Source organism: Aspergillus ochraceoroseus, assembly GCF_002846915.1.
Source record: "Aspergillus ochraceoroseus IBT 24754 chromosome Unknown P175scaffold_8, whole genome shotgun sequence".
In the NCBI taxonomy this organism is placed as follows: domain Eukaryota; kingdom Fungi; phylum Ascomycota; class Eurotiomycetes; order Eurotiales; family Aspergillaceae; genus Aspergillus; species Aspergillus ochraceoroseus.
In genome coordinates this window covers 380,853-398,705 of record NW_024468483.1, presented here as the reverse complement: position 1 = coordinate 398,705, position 17,853 = coordinate 380,853, and the positions used below count along the sequence as shown (strand labels likewise).

Genomic DNA, 17,853 nt, shown 5'->3' with positions numbered 1-17,853 from the left:
CTTCAGGCTATTGCTTCTGGACGAACAACTCAACGTTTCCACTAGTCCAGCTATCCACATGGCTAGGTGTCAGGCTGTCAATGAATATCAATTGCCGGGGTCTAGATTTCGAGCAGCCAATAGTCTAGGCAGATGCTGACAGCCGTCCCGAGTGAATGGGTCTGTAAAAAGCATCGTCCATGGCCCAAATGGAATGGAAGGAAATGAAGACCATCATGTGGGAGCTATAATCAAAGGTAGAGACATCTGGTCATTGCGTTACGACATTTACAACCCCCGGATACGCTTGTATCCCTTTGTACCCGCGCTTAAATACTTCCCCTCCCATCTTTTGACGGCCTTTGGAATTTGTTAGGGATATTTGTTGTAGAGGTAAACGATGGCCTCTGGTTCAAATGCAAGAAATAGATTGCTGTGGGGCATGAAGCAGGGATCGGTACACCACACCAGGCCTATCAAGTCGCTCTGGTGGTCATTTTTCATAATGAAAGAGCTGAGCCTTTGGGGATTTCCGAATCCAGAGACTGAACAACATCACGATAACTTAGCGACATCTTATTCGCCGGGGAAAACATTAACTAGGTTAGAAGTAGATAACCCAGTACCTGGATTGCAGGTGTCGAATGTCTGATGTGTCGGCGTTGGATGTATGAACAGGCGAACATCGCTCCACCCGTAGAATATATGACTCGTCATTCCTATCATTTGTGGTTGATTTTCCACATCGCGTCTCACGGGCTAGCTCCGTTTCACTCAGCTATCTAAGGCTGAGTGGGTACTGCTGTCAAGGATCTATTGTCACTTGATGGGTTGGGGATTTGAAATAAATAGACACTTTAAGGTGGCGTCAACAGCACTATCCTGCGAAACTATCGGCGGGGGTGGTTTCCTGAGGGTGCAGATCACCCGATAGCCATTTATCTGGCGGTCAATTGCGAACACGATTCATTAACCGATTATGCTTCCATCTGATTCAAAACCAATATGGCCGTTTGTATCGGGGCTGACGAGTTCTCGATTGGTGACCGACGGAATCTTTCAATACCGCTCTAAGACCATATATGTCAGTTCTGAATAATTTCGGTGGCTGATCAGCCTCACGATGGATCGCAGCGACTACATAGTACATAGTACTGTTTCAGCGCCACCATCATGGGTCTGACTCTCCAGTGATGTACATATCATACAGCAGATAGTAGCCAGTTGTACCAAGAACACCCTGCACCGTTCTCATTGCTTCTGCACAGCCCACTGTTCACATATGAATACCAAAAACTTCGAGAGAAAAAAAATAATAAAGACGAAGGGAAGGGTCTCTCTTTTATCACCCAACTGGCATGTTCCTTCTTATGGAATGGCAACGGCTTCAATACTGAGGTTGCGAGGCTCCCGACCTCTGGAGTTAGTGTTTCTCTGTCATCTTTTGTTCGTTGCTTTTTGTATCCCCAGAATACCTGAGCGATCTGCAAGGTAGATCCGGTAGATCCTGACTAGGATGCCTGATTAAGTGCGTTCGACGTTCGTCCAGAATCTAATCGAAGCGGTACCTCTGCTTGGCCAAAGCTGGGGAGCATTGTCCAATATGCCCGCGTTGAACCAGGGGCTGGTTGGGGAATAGGTAAAGGATGAATTGATAACTGAAGGATCAGGTCTAGGCAGTGCCTGGGTTGTGTGCATCTTTTGTCGATGTAATTGGGACATGAGGAGGAAGGTTGGGCTCTCGTAGTTGATATGAAGGCCTCCGTGGATAGGAGGTGGAAGAGGAGGCGACTGGTGGTCTTGGTATGTTTGCTACAGAACAGGTACAAAAATACTTGACGCGCAGACGATCTCTTTGCGGATCATACGGCAGAGGGTATAAAATACAGGTAATTAATACAGGTAATCAGACGTAACACCATAATACCCTTCCCTCCGGTGGCCAACACATCGTGACTTCGATTTCGCTCCATCTTCCTCTCTTTCCATCTCTTCCACTCTTTCCTTCATCTTCTCTTATTGTTATCCAAAGATCGTCGTCCTCTTCATCATATATCATCTCACCCACAGTCTTCTAGTCCGCTGGTCTAGCCCCAGTGCAATATTTCTTCCCCAATAGCATGGTTCCTTTCATTCCAGTGGTCCACCTTTAATTCAGTCCGTCCGCCTATCCATCCATCCATCAATCGTCCTCTCCACTGCCCAGGCAAGTTCGCTGCATTAGTCTGTCCGCCCCAAGGCTGATCTCGCTGGATTTGGTCTCTTTTGTTCCGAGTCTTTCAGTCGATCGTGCTCTCAATCCTGAATTCATAATTTCATATTCCCTCTTCCCGGTTCCCCCTTTCTCTATCAAATGCAATATTTCCGCTGGCCAATCATCCGCGTCTGAATCTCGCTAGTCTTGCCTTTTCTTTTTCTCAGATTTTTCCAGAATCAATAGGGAAAAGCTAAGAAACAAAAAAAAAAAAAAAAAAAAAAACCTGGGGGACCAGCGACGCAAAAGGTTCACCGCGCCATCATCCTCTCCAACGGCCCGTCGACGTTACCTGAGACTCGCCGTCTCAGAGATTGTGCCCCTACTCTCCCATATTATTTGACTGTCTGTGCGGGAAATCGCGCCGGTTTTGACCAAGTCCAAAGGAATCAAGGATAATCGCTCTTGTCGATTGGTTTTATTCCATTATTTATTATTAATATCATTATTATTATTCACTATTTACCGATTATTGTTTCGCGTCTGGCCGTCCTGTTGGCTTTGGTTACGGGCCCGACCATTGGACCTCCATTAATATTGCGCTTCCAAGACTCCTGAACAAGAAATGATCATGGACCCCAACGCGCCCGGCTATCCAGCAATGCAGCCTAACACGGGTTATCCTGTCCCCTCCCAGAATAATCCGCAGCAGTTTCCCTACTATCCGAATCAGATGCCTTCCTTTCCCCAGTCGAACGCACCGTCTCAACATTCTTTCGGTGCTGTCCCATTGCAAGCTGGTGGTCCTGGTGGAGCTATGATGCCGTCAGGCTTTCCCCAGCAGTCAACTGGTACGTACTTTTAGATACTCTGTCTTATTGCCTTTCTTTCTTCTTTGTATTTTGTGGTGGCTTCTCTAGCTTCTGCTGGTGCAACTGTGCCGCTACTTTCTTTCTGGCAATCTTCCTCTCCGCTCAAGTTCTGGCGCGAGATGTCAGACAAATATTGCTACCACTTTCCCAGCTCTACCAGCGTCTCGAGACATTCTCCCCAGGCATTAATTGGCCCTGGCCGATGACATTCGGACTACACATTCCCTAGTATTCACCTGGGGTACCTACTTTAATATCATATTGGGAGCAAGAACAAGTGGCTAACCGGTGTGTGAGCTTCCCGCCTCGCAGGACCCCACGCCAACTTTGCTACGCCCTTTGCCCAGCCACCTAGTGTTTTCCCCCAACCAACGACCTCAACCTCGAACATCCCAACGACGACAGTACAAGCAGTACCCCAGAATATGGCCTCTGTATCGGCTAAGAATATGGTTCCCGCACAACACAAGCCTCCTATCCAGCAGCCAGCGTCACATACCCCTGTTCAGGCCGTCCAATCCCCGGCGGCAGCCGCACGTGAGAAGGATCGCGTTTCGGTGCTTCTAGATATAAACTCCCTGTTGCTACAGGAGGTCATCAACCTTCAGTCGGCAGGAAAGGCAGGCGGGCCTCCGGTCCCGCAAGCCTCACAAGAGTCTCATCCGTCACCGGCCTCCGACCTAGTCTCGGATAAAACCACTCAGAGGAGTCCAGAGTACGTAGCTTGCATGCGCCGCTTGCAGGCTAACCTCGCGTACTTGGCGCATGTGGCAGATAGACCGAAAAAGGCCGGAGGCGTGGTTCCCACAGCACCCGCATATATGACGCCGCCTCCTAACATGCCCGCTATCAACGAGCTTTACACCAAGCTGAACGAGTTGTTCCCCCGTGCAGCCCAGGGAGCTGCGAATACATCTCAACCTAGCCCGCAAGGCTCGCAAGGAAATGGTGGTCCTAGCCCATCTCCCGCTGGCGAAAGTGTTGTTTGAAAGCCCTGGTACAATGGAAAGGGGGGCCAGCTTAGCATTGTCCCACCTAGGTTGCGCACACGGATCGGAATAAAATAGGGGTATCCGACCAAACCGGGTCATCCTGCGAAACGAGTGGATAACTTTCTCCACCTAGGTTTTGATCACCGTCCTGCAACATTCACTGTTGTTGTCATCTCCTGATCGTGGGTGTTCGACTCGGGGTCTCTCTGAGGAAGGTCGGAAGAAACAGCCCAAAATTAACCAGTCCGGATGGAGGCGGGCTCTGTACTACTCCAGCCACCTCTTCCGTTTTGGGTTTTACAGGGGAAAAGGGACAGATTTGGATAACCCCCCTCAGATGGAAGAGTGGTTCCAGGAGAAGCCATTGCACACTGAGAGACACGGAAGGGGAGAGCTCCGTAAGGGCGCGATATCAGTGTATGGGGACATAGCGCAGCCCGTTTGTGTAAATAGGCGCCGATGGAGCCTGGACGTGGATTGCGACGGTATTTTGTATATTAGATCCCTATTTATATGTAGAAAACCAAAAAAAGATAGAATATCATGGATCATCTAAAACCTCAGTGGCATATACTTGCTTGGGATACATAGATCGTAATTGCAGACGGAAGGAGGGCGATGGCCCAATCAATGCGGACGTATCCGGAGCCTCTCCGCCCAGCAGCCTGGCTCATCTTTTGGCCTTGCCTGACTTTTTCTTTTCTCCCTCAGCCCTTCCCCCCTCCTTTGTCCTTTGTCCTTTTGCTTTTGCTTTTGCTTTTCTTCTCTCTCTCCTTCTCCTCTTCTTCTTCGTTGTCTCTGTCTCTGCTGGGGCTCTGTGAATGTCTTGCTGGCTCCTAGCTTACAGAAGGAGCCTGTCTGTCGCTACGAATTCTGCCTCTGCTGCCGCTTCTACCACTCCTCCTCCTGTTACCAGCGCGTTACCTCCGTCTCTGCCCCCTGCCGTATCACGCGCACCTTCCCTTACTCGAGGCTCCTTGCGAACTACTACCTTGGGTAGGAGTCGAGCTCCGTTGGCGCATTGGCGACGACTAACCCCGACACTGGTGCAGTGGTCATTAGCCGCCACAGGAGTACCCGCTTTCAGCCTCACCAGTCGCACGCCCGCCCGGTCGATCTATTCGCGAGGACATTCGCAGTTTACTTCTCCGATCTTTCGTGGGGTCTCCCGCGCCGATAACATGGACATGAATGGGGAAGCAGGCGCAAAACGCAAACGCAGCTCGATCGCCGCTCCCGCTGAGCGGCCGGTGAAACACCTCAAACCTGAGAACACTGCGTTAACACCTGGAGACACCACGCCAGCCAACGGAACTGTCTACGATGTTGAGGATCAGGAGGATTCCAGTCCGTTGATGGCCATCGGGCCTACACAGGCTGATTCGCCGGAGTGGCAGGCGACGATTGAGGAAGTTGTCAAGAGTGTTGTGTCTATCCATTTTTGTCAGACTTGTTCGTTCGATACGGAGCTCTCTATGAGTAGTCAGGCTACGGGTTTTGTGGTGGATGCGGAGCGTGGATATATCCTAACAAATCGGCATGTTGTCTGTCCGGGCCCGTTTTGGGGGTACTGTATCTTTGATAACCACGAAGAGGTAAGTGTGAAGTGAAGCACAATCCAGTAGTAGAGCTGGAGATGATTATTGATGGCTGACAGGAAGGGGGGTTATCTATAGTGCGATGTTCGCCCTGTGTATCGAGACCCCGTCCACGATTTCGGTATCCTAAAATTCGATCCTAACGCGATCCGCTACATGAAACTGACGGAGCTTAAGCTTCACCCAGACGCAGCTCGTGTGGGCTCAGAGATTCGGGTTGTGGGTAATGATGCAGGAGAAAAATTGAGCATCTTGTCCGGTGTCATCAGTCGACTTGATAGGAACGCTCCTGAGTATGGTGAAGGTTATAGTGATTTTAACACGAATTACATCCAAGCTGCGGCCGCAGCGAGCGGTGGAAGCTCTGGTAGTCCTGTAGTCAATATTGATGGTCATGCCATTGCTCTGCAGGCCGGTGGTCGTGCAGACGGGGCTGCAACCGATTACTTCCTCCCCCTGGATCGCCCACTGCGTGCGCTGGAATGCATTCGCAGGGGGGAACCTGTCACCAGAGGTACTATCCAGACCCAGTGGATTCTGAAACCCTTCGATGAGTGTCGCCGTTTGGGTTTGACTCCTGAGTGGGAGGCCGCAGTCCGCAAGGCTGCCCCCAGCGAGACTAGTATGCTGGTCGCTGAAATCATTTTGCCCGAGGGACCCGCCGATGGAAAGCTTCAGGAAGGAGACGTGCTCTTGCAGGTGAACGGAGAGCTCCTCACGCAGTTTATCCGCTTGGATGACATTCTGGATTCCAATGTTGGCCAGACCGTGAGACTGCTGGTGCAGAGAGGCGGTCAGAATGTGGAGATCGAGTGCCAGGTTGGCGACCTGCATGCCATCACGCCCGATCGCTTTGTCACAGTGGCTGGTGGAACATTTCATAATCTGTCCTACCAGCAGGCCCGCCTCTATGCCATTGCCACCAAGGGTGTTTACGTGTGCGAAGCAGCCGGCTCCTTCAAACTCGAGAACACCCTATCAGGATGGTTGATTGATTCGGTCAACAAGCGGAAGACCCGCGATCTGGACGAGTTTGTCGAGGTGATGAGGACGATCCCCGATCGCTCTAGAGTTGTGATTTCATATCGTCATATTCGTGACCTCCACACCCGAGGTACTAGTATTGTCTACATCGACCGACACTGGCACCCCAAGATGCGACTCGCAGTTCGGAATGACAACACTGGCCTCTGGGACTTTTCTGACCTTGCGGACCCAGTCGCAGCCGTCCCTCCTGTGCCGAGGAAGGCTGACTTCATCCAGCTGGATGGAGTCTCCCAGCCAGCTGCTGCTGAGATAGTGCGCAGCTTCGTCCGGGTATCCTGCACGATGCCTTTGAAGCTTGATGGATATCCACAGGCCAAGAAGACGGGCTTCGGGTTGGTAATCGACGCAGAGAAAGGTTTGGTGGTGGTTTCGCGTGCTATCGTCCCGTACAACCTCTGTGACATCAACATCACCGTCGCTGACTCGATTATCGTTTCTGCCAAAGTTATATTCCTTCATCCATTGCAAAACTACTGCATTGTTCAATATGACCCCACCCTTGTGCAGGCACCAGTTCAGAGCGCAAAGCTCAATTCCGAGTACATCAAACAAGGGCAGGATACGATTTTTGTTGGTTTCAACCAGAACTTCCGTATTGTGGTGGCCAGGACTGCGGTGACAGACATTACCACGGTCTCGATTCCGGCCAATACTTCTGCGCCCCGCTATCGAGCGATCAACTTGGATGCGGTCACAGTGGACACGGGTTTGAGTGGCCAGTGCTCGAACGGTGTCCTCGTTGGCGAAGACGGCGTTGTACACGCGTTGTGGCTGAACTACCTCGGCGAACGTACGCCCAACTCACACAAGGATGTTGAGTATCATCTCGGATTCGCTACGCCTGCACTGTTGCCAGTTGTTTCAAAGATTCAACAGGGGGTTATTCCCAAGTTGCGCATTTTGAACATGGAGAGCTACGTGGTGCAGATGAGCCAGGCTCGTATCATGGGGGTCTCAGAGGAGTGGATTCAGAAGGTGACCCAGGCTAACCCGTCCCGACACCAACTCTTCATGGTTCGCAAGGTCGACTGTCCTCCAGCGGGGTTCGCATCGACGGCCGACGACTTCCAGGAGGGTGATATTATCCTCACCCTAGACGGGCAGCTCATCACTCGTGTCTCTGAGTTGGATATTATGTATGAAAAGGAGATTCTGGAGGCTCTTATTGTCCGAAATGGGGAGGAAATGCGGATCCAAGTGCCGACAGTGCCGACAGAGGATCTAGAGACCGACCGGGCAGTTGTTTTCTGTGGCGCGGTACTGCAGAAGCCGCACCACGCCGTCCGGCAACAGATCTCTAAGCTTCACAGCGAGATCTACGTCAGCGCACGGGTATGTTTCATGAGTATTCAAGAGGAAGTGTATTGGGTTACTGATGATTTTCTAGAGCCGAGGATCCCCGGCCTATCAGTACGGTCTCTCGCCCACTAACTTCATCACGGCGGTCAACGGGGTTCCAACGCCTACCCTCGACCGCTTTGTGGAGGAAGTCAGCAAAATCCCGGACAACACATACTTCCGACTCCGCGCCGTGACGTTCGACAACGTTCCCTGGGTTGTGACTATGAAGAAAAACGACCACTATGTATGTCTTTGATTTCCCCCGTGTGGGGATTTGCAGATGTGTTGACTCTTTTAGTTCCCCATGTCTGAATATGTTAAGGATGATGCGCAACCATCGGGGTGGCGGACGATCTCGCACGACAAGAACCAGAGGGATGGAATCGCGGCGGATGTGGCCAATCTTAACCCAGACGCCATGGACGAGGGTTTCGAGGGAGGAAGTGATATGGAGCCGGAAGCACATGTATAGTGAAGATAGATATATGTATGTGGCTGTATATTCTAGAGCGTGATAGCTACACCCAGCAGACTTCACCAAGGGGGTATCAGCAATATATTATAGACCAGCTTCTCTCGTTCATCCGCTCCAATCCTTTCCACACCCTACAATCCACCACTACCTAGGTCGTTGAATAGATTCATGACATCTATCGGGTACGCTCGGTTGTAACTTCTGCAGAACATGCACCATCCTCTGCGCAGAGTTTAAGACGACGATTGGAGAGATACGGTAAGTACATCTGATGTGATCTGGCCCATGCGGGATGCAATGACAGCGCAATTGCGGGGCCTGATGCATCCTCGATTCATTCTGTTGTATCCTCGGTTTACGAGGTCCCGGCGGGGTCCCGGCGTCTAGTTATTGGCGGGGTTGATGATTGCTTGAAGTGCTGTATATTAAGAACCCATCTGCTGTTTTGTTTTGGGTGTATATCTAAGTCCTGAATCTATGCAAGTCACTTTCCCTGGCCCGTTTACTCCTCATTATGTCTTCCCACCAACAGCTTCCCCTGACAGCTCCGTGGAATCCGGATTCGGACTCCTTTCCTCGTCGAAAGGATCTACCTAAGATTGAAGGTGCCCCTGATGGTGCTGCCTGGTTCTGGGGGGAAGATGACAATGTATGGCCTTCGTTCTGTTTGCCGCTTGGAGCTAACTAAGCCGGTTGGATTGAGTTGACTTGATATTCAAGCTTGGTCGATTGAATCTCTTGACGCCACGGAGAGTGCGTGACGCTTCTTCTGAGATCAAGACAGGAGAAGTGGTGCCTCTCAAGTACGTGAATCACAGTGGTCAAGACTCCTTAGTTACTGGGCTAATAATATGCGGAACTTGCTGTTCGCACAGCCTCCCCCTGAATATGCCACAGCCAGCAACATTTCATCGCGAGGACTTTGTCCATTCCATCAAAAGTCTGACCGAGGATGTGATCTTCGACGATACTTACACCCTGAACACTCAGAGTTCAACGCAGTGGGATGGGTTCAGACATGTATTATTTCCTGTCCCTTCCATCGATATGTAACCCTGACGGTGGGTGTTTGACCGGTGTATAGTTCGCGCATATGCCGTCCAAGGTGTTTTACAATGGTGTATGTCCCTGTAACTATCGTGTTCCTTACCCTTTCTGTAGTAACTATATCCCAGCTGAACAATAGATTAGACCACCGGTCAAGACATCGTCGGTCCCCATGCAAACCACAAATGCAGTATCCATCACTGGGCCACCCACGGCATTGCCGGCCGCGGCATCCTCCTGGATTACCGCCGATACGCCAAATCCAAGGGCATAAACTACGATCCATGCAGCGGCCACGCGATTTCCTACAAAGACCTCCACGAATGTGGAAGGGCGCAGGGAATTGATATCCGGCCCTGGGCCCAGGGCGGCGACATTAAAATCGGTGACATTCTTCTGGTCCGCTCGGGGTTTGTTGAACGGTACCAAGCCACCACCAGCCAGGAAGAGCGCGCAAAGCTCATCGCGCAGACGGAAGCCCCTAGCCTCTATGATATGAGGTTTGCCGGGCTCCAGCAGGAGGAGCCGATGGTGGACTGGCTTCACGATTGCTATTTTGCTGGGGTTGCGGGCGATTCCCCTTCGTTTGAGCGCTGGCCCACGCCACAGGAATATTACCTGCACGAGTTCATTCTGGCGCTCTGGGGCATGCCCTTGGGAGAAATGTGGGATTTGGACAGACTGGCGGCGAAGTGTGCCGAGAGGCAGCGCTGGACGTTTTTCATGACGAGTGCGCCGGCGAATGTGCCTGGTAGGTATTTTCTTATTTCAAACGTATGGCGTTGCATGTCTTCTAACGCGGTCCTAGGTGGAATCAGTACACATGCAAATGCAATTGCGATTCTGTAGCGCGGTATGTACCTAATAATTCAATTGATATAGGTAACTATACTATACACCTCAGTATGCGGGATACATAAATCATAACCTGGAGAGAATTACATAATTATTCCAACATAATTACCACAACAATATATGCAGGTGAATTTGATATTTTTAAACTCTTTCTTTCATCAAGCAGATTCTTCCTTTCCTGGATTATTCCCATCTCTTTTTTCTGTTGCCTTTTCACCTAGTGGGTTCCTCCCCAGTCATCTATTCCCTCTAGTCATCACTATACGTTGCTAGCCAGCAGAGAATGACGACACGCTCAGTATCGCTAGGTTCCGACCTGGAACTAGCATATGCATCCCCGGTCGTTCTAAGAATCACAGGAGGGGATGCAGAAAGTATCAGTCGTCATGAACGAAAGCGGGCAGCAAGCGTCATCAGCGATGAAGAGGGAAAACCGGGGCCAGATGGCAGGAAAAGAAAGAAGTAGAGGATCAAGCGATGATGAAGGGAGCACAACATTTGACAACTTCACAGATGAAGACCTGAGGGTTGGCGGCCCGAATCTGTGCTCCCTTCCTGCTCGTACGATTAGGATGACCAGAGACAACCAGTTCTATCCTAAAATTGGTACTCTGTACAATGAAACTTACAGGTATGTTCCCTTCGATAATGCACTTGAGATGTTGTTGCTAATTTTTTATTTTTTTTTTTTTTTTTTTTGTATAGGGAGATCTTCACCTGCAGAGCCCAAGTCATGCAGATATTAAACAAAAAAAATTCAAGAGCTTGATACCAGCATTGCTCAAGGCCTCGCCCACCCACTGTACAAGAAAGGCCTGGCAATGGAGCAGAAAGGTCTCTTAGACATAATGCCCAGGATTGACAGAAGACAATTTACACACATAAAAGCAACCATTGATGCTGAAACAGATTTTGTGAAGGAGATTCATGATTTTTGCGCCGGAAATCGAAACAAGTTTGGTTCAGTCATTGCAGGTTCAGGGCTCAGACGCCGCAAGCACCCTTCTGCGAACATTGACTCGTGGATGAATGTTGATTGGGCTTTGATTGAAGTTGAAAAGGGTCGCGAAGGGCCTAATACAGTGAGTTTTCCTTTATGCCTCATTCTCTGCATCTTGTTCATGAGCTCACTTGCTATAGACTAAAGACGGAAGATACCTGAGGGATACTGGACCTGAAATCCTTCATGATCTTCCCGAGATAGATCTCTATTTTGAGGGTAGAAGCTCCCGGGCTTGGTAAGGGAAAGTACGGGTTGCTTATGCCCGCGGTGGTGGGGGAGGAGAGGACGGATGGCGGCCTTGTTCAGGTGCCTACGATAGAACACTCCGCTCTAGGATACAAAGGTGGTGTCTTCTCAAGAGCTGGAGATTCTGGGTAGCAGACATTCAGGAGAGAACTCGAGCACCTGGTGTGCGCATTGCAGAGGAGTGAGGATTCCATTGCTTATCATTTTTATACTCTGTACCTCTGTGGAAGGTTGCTTAGCTAGGCCGGAAATAGGTAAATATGGTGACCAAAAATAATACTGTCAGGACGAAATGGTCGTCTAGACACCTTTTCAGCTGAACAGTAAGTGACAGGAACTACCCTACACATACATACTTGATATTAACCAAGTCCCTAGGGAGGAGATACTTCCAGCTCCTTGGAACTCCGACGGGTCTATCTTGACGGTAATGGAGCTACCCATCCTGGATTTCTTTCAGGATCACTATTCCATTCATTTCCACCATTATCTCTCTCTGCCCCTGAGATTACAGACGAGAAAAATACCTCACCGGATTCTATTTGGCCGTCGGCGCCAACAAATACTAAAGCAACATGTGTAAGCTATAGTATTTATGTGGACCAATATAATACTGTATTAGCTACGGTAACGTTGACAATTTATTATATTATTAATTTCATTTTCATTAACTAACTAGTTTCATCTAGCATACTCAAGCAGTGCTCAATATTCAGGGCTAATTCGACCCCGGGATAAAGTTCAAGTGCCGGGTTTTTTTTTTTTTTTTTTTTCTTTTTCTTTTCTGATGCGCGGATATAAAAGCCGATGGTGTTTAGAGAGCTGTTGGATAGACTTTCAGTGGAGGAACTGCTGGCCAATATCCGTCAACTAGCAGAGAACAATATCAGCGCCCTCATCCGCAGGATATTGTGCCCCCGAAGGATGGATCTTCAGTGGCCAGAAAATAGTTCCATACTATTCCGTACCTAGGTAGAGCGGAGTTACTCCCTACCTATTAAACAGAAGGAGATCCGGCTTCAGCTACTATAACAAAGAGGACAGAGAGGTCCACCGGAGTGTCTGTTTTCCACATCAAGATAAGGATCTACGAAGGCGAAGAATGCTCACGGCATACACAGCACACAAGAGAAGGAAACCCTTTGTCGATGAAGCGTTACCTGTTTCCTTTGCAAGATTCGTAGCGTAATCGGTCATTCATCGTCGAATTTGACCACTATTAAACCACCTGTTTTAGTACTGTGTTTTCCAATGGCTAGCTGACTAGGAGAGAGTTAGTTCTATTAGGCATCCAGCTCTTTTTATGCCCTAATTTGGCTGTACATTGTCATCACTGCAGCGTGGGTGGTTGACCCGGGGCCCGCTCGCTGCCCCATTGCATTGACTATAATTCGTTTAACTTCTATAACTACTAGTATCTATACTAGCACCTATACTACTACACCTGCCGGAGGGCAAGTCCAGCGGCGCTGAGGTGAGACATAAAAAAAAAAACAGGCAGCGTGCTAATAACGAATCCCACATATAAAAGCGTGGTAAAATCCACGCAAGCTCCTTGCCAAAAAAAAAAAAAAAAAAAAGGACAACCCTATACTCCCTGCGAGGAAGAAACTAAAAAAAAAAAAACAAAATGAAGGGGTTTCGATACTTGTGCTTCGCCCTTGGTGTTCACCAAACCCTCGCGCAGGCAATAACCGTCCCTCGGGGTCCCGCCTCAGAGCCCTCCGAAGTTCAATGGACATACTGTGAGGGTGGGCTGGACGGTCCGAAAGTCGTCCCCATCAACAGCTCAACCTGGGACTGGTGGTATTTTGACGTTGTGCAACCGTTTACCGCAAGCGGAGAGCAGGCCTCCGTTGTGGCTGTCCTCTATACGGCCACAGCTGGGGGATTTCAGATGCTCAGCGAATTTGCCGCGGCAGGCTATACCAGTGTCGACCTCGCGCAAGTGACCGTTACCTGGCCCAATGGGACCCAGGACCAATATCTCTTCAACGCGACGGAGGCCCAATTCGCGACCATCGGAGACGGTACCAGCGGTTCCTACGTGGGCACTGGGTTGTCTTTTGCAGGCGCTCCGGATTTATCCGCATACTACGTGCAGATAAATTCTCCGGAGCAAGGAATATTTGGGTCGTTGGTTCTTCAGTCGGTAAGTCGCGGGCGGCTCTTTTCCACCCAGAGCACCCCTCGACCAGAACCGTTTTGCTAAGGCCGTACGACGCGGTATGTATAGGTTGCTCCGGCGCATTGCCCCTGCGGGCCCGCGACTCCCGGGCAAAGTCTCCAGATTGCTCCTCACATCGGATGGATCAATGCAATTCCCGATGCCAGTGCGGCCGTGGAGCTGGCTGTCCGAGGCGAGAAACTGAGCTTCGTTGGTGCGGGATATCACGACAAGGTAGGTCGCTCCACATCAAACCCCCCCGGAGGGAGAAAAAGAGAGCTGATATAAACTAGAACTGGGGGGACCAAAACTTCCTCTCGAATGTCGGATCGTGGTATTGGGGCCACGGGCATATCGGTCCTTACAGCATCGTGTGGTTCGATTTCCTATCCCCACAAGGGGAGAACTACGTCTCTTCGTACGTCGCGAAGGATGATGAGATTCTGGTGGCGCAATGCTCGGGAATCACTACTCGCCCGTATGGCGAAAACGCGACATATCCGCCAACAGCGGGGGAAGGCGCTCCGACAGGATTCCAGATCAACATCACGCTTCCTGATGGAGATCTCCACTTGAAGGCCACTGGGAGGTATATTGTTGCCGGCTACAGTGGAGAGCCTTATACCAGATGGTCCGGTATATTAAGCGGGATCGTGGATGGGAAGAACCTCAGTGGGCCTACAATCTTCGAGCAGTTCAATTTTGCAACCTAGTTACATAGTATCTACGGATAGTAGGCCTGGAATCATTCCACATATGTATAACGCGATCTATTTTAGAATAGTTTAGTTTAGTCGAGAGCATCAAGACAAATCACAGTTGTATTATGTATGTATACAGATCGAATTGAGATACATCCCATAATTCATTCCAAACCTGACAACTTTCCCATAATCATGAGCTTCTTGGTTCAGTACTCCGTATGTATACTCCCCGTACTGTAACTAACTAGTGCTTCTGGACAGACTTATCCCCAGCCGCATGCAGTAAAGTAAGAATTTAGCGTCTCGGGATATTCAGATACCCGCCTCCGTATGGAGTCCAAGACTACAAGTCTCCTCCATCCGGTACCCGAACCCTAAGTCTTCCCAGGTGCAGGGACGGCTCAACGCGTATCCGAAGGGCTAAGGGCTCCGGGCCCGCGCGCTTGCACGATCCCGACGGCTCGACATGCAGGACGGCTCGGGGATACAGCTCACCGTGGGTAGAAAAGTAATTCTCGACATCCTCGCGTGAAATCCCCGGCAGATAACGCAGTGTGAAGCAATACATACAATACCGGAACGGAACGGATCTTGGTGGAACTACAGCGAGTTCGTGTCCCGCCGACTCTTCCTTAGGTATGAATTGGCTCTAGAAAGGGAGGCATGGAGAGAGAGGTCATTTGGTTGGAACTGAGAATCCACGTCTACGATAATTTAGATCAACTTATTCATTGTGCGAAGGTGATAGTTAACAGTTCTGCAAGCTTTGGGAATGTGGACTCAAAGTTAGGGTTAGGGTGGTTATTCTCTAATACAATGTGCCACAAGCATATATACTCATGCAGATTGGAAAGTAAACCCTCTCTTGAGATACTGGAATTCAAAATTCTCTTTACAGCAAAAATCAAGGCCTACAAGAAGACCAACCTCGCTCTTCCACACCATCCTCGCCACACACACGTCCTCTACCGCGGCGGGTCTCATCGCCAGCCCCGCGATCACTCGCATAAAAGAACACCTGCTCTTCTGATTCCGGTCTGCTGGCGTTGGAGGCGCTGTCGGAACGGGGTTTTTCGGTGCTGGCGCTCGCGGGCCGCATGCGAGGAAGGGCCAAGTTGCGGTAGACGATTGGAGCCAGTCCGGGGCGGGTTTTGGGGTGCGCTGGGTGCTGCTGCGTTTAGGCAGCGTGCTGGAAGAGGCTGTGGGGTGGAACCCGGTGGTTTGGTTTGATTTGGAGGCATGTCAATGGGTTAGAATAATAGGTGGTTTCACAGTTAATTCTTTGTATCAGTAGGGAATTCGATATTTGGTGCGTGTGGTATGTATGTATCTAAATTGCACATTTTCGTTCGGGAATTAATAACTTAGGGAGAGCATATCAACTGTACATTCACTACATGATATCTAGCTGATTTGAGTCCGGCAATGGAAGCAAATCTTAACAAAGCTAGGGTCAGAGGGTCCTTCTATCTCCTCAACAGAGAGTAGACTATTCTTCAACCTTTTAGATTCCGGATTTCTCGGATGTCTCGACGTGTTCAGTGTGAGAAGCTTCTCGCTTCATCTTCGATCCCCGTTCGTCTTCGCCCAGGTCGTCCTGGTCAAAAAGCACGGCCATTTCCTCCAGGGAGTAGCCACGGGTCTCGGGATACGTGAACCATACATTAACCAGGATAATGACCAGGAGAGCGATGTAAAGAATATAGTATTTCCATCCGATTGCGTCCAGAGCGATCGGGTTCACTAATCTGCGATATCGTCAGTGAGCCCGCCCAGTTATTTTCGTCCGGGGATGGATGCTTTAATGCGGCTTACTGGTTGAAAAGCAGGGCAAGGTAAGTGAACATGTAGGCCAGCGAAACGCCCTTGGCTCGCAAGGAGTATGACCAGATCTCGGCGGGATACGAAACCAACAGCGGCGTCCACGCGAGATCATATCCTCCGTAGAAGATGAATAAGAATGGAATCACCGCTGTTCCGACCGCACTGACTTGGGTCGTGGCAAAGCTACCGGCGAGGCCAGTGATAAGGATGTAACTGATCAGCATTGTGACGGTGGAGATGATGAAAAGCATGCGGCGGCCGGCGAAATCCACGAATTGCGCTCCAACGATAGCCAGAATAAGATTCCAGATTTGCAGGAAGCCGTTGACCATCGTCTGTTGCGTAACTGAAGTGATCCCGACGCTATTAAGAATCAGGCTAAGGTAGTAGGATACAATTCCCCTGCGAAGAGATATCCAAGGTCAGTCCACACGAAGTCAAAAAAAAAAAAAAAAAAAAGGCGTCAAACAACGGGACGTACACTCCATTCCACTGCGCAGAGACACCCAGAGTCGCGCTGATATACAGCCTGCGGCGGTTTCCTTTGGTCCTGAGCATATCCATCCAGCTTGCCGTATAAGCCAATTCATTTTCGACTCGGATGGCATCCGCGATCTCCTCCATCTGGAAGTTCACAAGCGGAGATTGCTCATCCCCACCGGCGTGGTACTTGGTCAGGATTTGGCGGGCCTGGTCTGATTTACCGTTGCGAACCAGCCAGCGGGGGCTCTCGGGACACAACAAAACAAAAGGAATGGATATAACTGGGAATGTGATCTGGAGAACCACAGGGATCCTCCAGCCCCACGACGATGCCATATTGCGACAGCCAAACGTTGCCCATGAGGACAGGACAGAGCCGACATAGTACATGGGTTGATATAAGGCAACCACCTTGGAACGCTGTGTCGGATAAGCAAGTTCAGCAATGAGAACCGGGGCACTCATAAACCATGCCGACGAGAAACCGACAATGAATCGCGAAACAATGAACAATGCTGGGATGGGAGTCGCGGTTTGCATGGCAACCCCCCCAGCCAGGAAGATGTATCCCACCCAGAGAGAGGGCTTCCGGCCATATCGGTTAGAGAACGAGGCCTGTAGGGGCATTCCGATGACTCCACCAAGGGATTGAATTGCTCCGATGAACCCAAGCCACGCGCCAGCTGGGTGGTTCATAAACTCCGTCCATTGGCCCATGGACTGAAGCCCATTCATCAGAGAAATATCATAGCCCACGGTGCTGGAAAATAGTAAAATTCCAACAAGAATGGCATTCAGTCGGATCAAGTGAGGGACCTTGTACCACGGCCTCCGATCCGAAGGTAGGACCTATGTATTGATAGAACTCCAGTGAGCATAACATAACAAACCCTAGGTATTGGGGAGACCGCGCCGATCTTACCGCAAGTAAAGCCTCTGAAATGGACTTGTCAGCTTTTGTCCTCGCCATGATATTAACTAGCTTTGGTATAATTGATAAATGAAGGAAAAATGAGGTCGAGATCC

At 50.0% G+C, this 17,853-nt stretch overlaps 7 protein-coding genes across 7 annotated transcripts; 5 read left to right on the top strand and 2 right to left on the bottom strand.

Annotated features, from left to right (window-relative positions):
• Positions 1–1,503: 1,503 nt before the first annotated feature.
• P175DRAFT_0559956 (uncharacterized protein) lies at positions 1,504–1,952 on the bottom strand (the record flags this gene model as incomplete). The annotated part of the gene is made up of 2 exons (XM_040900953.1): positions 1,504–1,791; positions 1,848–1,952. The coding sequence occupies 2 exons, from the start codon at positions 1,950–1,952 to the stop codon at positions 1,504–1,506; spliced, it is 393 nt and encodes a 130-aa protein (XP_040749450.1).
• An 852-nt stretch (positions 1,953–2,804) lies between these two features.
• P175DRAFT_0444324 (uncharacterized protein) lies at positions 2,805–4,034 on the top strand (the record flags this gene model as incomplete). The annotated part of the gene is made up of 2 exons (XM_040894223.1): positions 2,805–3,024; positions 3,358–4,034. The coding sequence occupies 2 exons, from the start codon at positions 2,805–2,807 to the stop codon at positions 4,032–4,034; spliced, it is 897 nt and encodes a 298-aa protein (XP_040749449.1).
• Positions 4,035–4,756: 722 nt separating this feature from the next.
• Positions 4,757–8,968, top strand: P175DRAFT_0503940 (putative nuclear serine protease HtrA2/Nma111). Its single transcript, XM_040897730.1, has 4 exons — positions 4,757–5,632; positions 5,714–8,014; positions 8,070–8,267; positions 8,322–8,968. The coding sequence occupies exons 1-4, from the start codon at positions 4,859–4,861 to the stop codon at positions 8,493–8,495; spliced, it is 3,447 nt and encodes a 1,148-aa protein (XP_040749448.1). The 5' UTR covers positions 4,757–4,858; the 3' UTR covers positions 8,496–8,968.
• Positions 8,969–8,975: 7 nt separating this feature from the next.
• On the top strand, positions 8,976–10,399 carry P175DRAFT_0503938 (uncharacterized protein). The gene is made up of 6 exons (XM_040897729.1): positions 8,976–9,147; positions 9,219–9,301; positions 9,374–9,518; positions 9,583–9,618; positions 9,690–10,296; positions 10,354–10,399. Exons 1-6 carry the CDS (start codon positions 9,013–9,015, stop codon positions 10,392–10,394), a joined length of 1,047 nt encoding a protein of 348 aa, XP_040749447.1. The 5' UTR covers positions 8,976–9,012; the 3' UTR covers positions 10,395–10,399.
• Positions 10,400–10,671: 272 nt separating this feature from the next.
• P175DRAFT_0559952 (uncharacterized protein) lies at positions 10,672–14,950 on the top strand. Its single transcript, XM_040900952.1, has 7 exons — positions 10,672–10,961; positions 11,163–11,482; positions 11,541–11,638; positions 12,491–12,584; positions 13,286–13,801; positions 13,886–14,050; positions 14,110–14,950. Exons 1-7 carry the CDS (start codon positions 10,766–10,768, stop codon positions 14,527–14,529), a joined length of 1,809 nt encoding a protein of 602 aa, XP_040749446.1. The 5' UTR covers positions 10,672–10,765; the 3' UTR covers positions 14,530–14,950.
• A 25-nt stretch (positions 14,951–14,975) lies between these two features.
• On the top strand, positions 14,976–16,041 carry P175DRAFT_0346663 (uncharacterized protein). Its single transcript, XM_040892907.1, has one exon. The coding sequence runs from the start codon at positions 15,184–15,186 to the stop codon at positions 15,748–15,750; it is 567 nt and encodes a 188-aa protein (XP_040749445.1). The 5' UTR covers positions 14,976–15,183; the 3' UTR covers positions 15,751–16,041.
• On the bottom strand, positions 16,025–17,797 carry P175DRAFT_0511511 (uncharacterized protein; the record flags this gene model as incomplete). Its single annotated transcript, XM_040898591.1, has 4 exons — positions 16,025–16,268; positions 16,336–16,746; positions 16,826–17,676; positions 17,750–17,797. 4 exons carry the CDS (start codon positions 17,795–17,797, stop codon positions 16,025–16,027), a joined length of 1,554 nt encoding a protein of 517 aa, XP_040749444.1.
• Positions 17,798–17,853: the final 56 nt, after the last annotated feature.

What these genes read in the sequence shown, in the direction of transcription:
- P175DRAFT_0503940 (XM_040897730.1), top strand. Translation starts at nt 4,859, where the DNA reads ATGTCTTGCTGGCTCCTAGCTTACAGAAGGAGCCTGTCTGTCGCTACG. An exon ending in AGATCTACGTCAGCGCACGG is followed by an intron (nt 8,015 to 8,069) that starts GTATGTTTCATG and finishes ATGATTTTCTAG; the next exon opens with AGCCGAGGATCCCCGGCCTA. An exon ending in TGAAGAAAAACGACCACTAT is followed by an intron (nt 8,268 to 8,321) that starts GTATGTCTTTGA and finishes TGACTCTTTTAG; the next exon opens with TTCCCCATGTCTGAATATGT.
- P175DRAFT_0503938 (XM_040897729.1), top strand. Translation starts at nt 9,013, where the DNA reads ATGTCTTCCCACCAACAGCTTCCCCTGACAGCTCCGTGGAATCCGGAT. An exon ending in TCTGGGGGGAAGATGACAAT is followed by an intron (nt 9,148 to 9,218) that starts GTATGGCCTTCG and finishes TTGATATTCAAG; the next exon opens with CTTGGTCGATTGAATCTCTT. An exon ending in AGTGGGATGGGTTCAGACAT is followed by an intron (nt 9,519 to 9,582) that starts GTATTATTTCCT and finishes ACCGGTGTATAG; the next exon opens with TTCGCGCATATGCCGTCCAA.
- P175DRAFT_0559952 (XM_040900952.1), top strand. Translation starts at nt 10,766, where the DNA reads ATGCAGAAAGTATCAGTCGTCATGAACGAAAGCGGGCAGCAAGCGTCA. An exon ending in TCTGTGCTCCCTTCCTGCTC is followed by an intron (nt 10,962 to 11,162) that starts GTACGATTAGGA and finishes AAAAAATTCAAG; the next exon opens with AGCTTGATACCAGCATTGCT. An exon ending in GTCGCGAAGGGCCTAATACA is followed by an intron (nt 11,483 to 11,540) that starts GTGAGTTTTCCT and finishes CACTTGCTATAG; the next exon opens with ACTAAAGACGGAAGATACCT.
- P175DRAFT_0346663 (XM_040892907.1), top strand. Translation starts at nt 15,184, where the DNA reads ATGGAGAGAGAGGTCATTTGGTTGGAACTGAGAATCCACGTCTACGAT.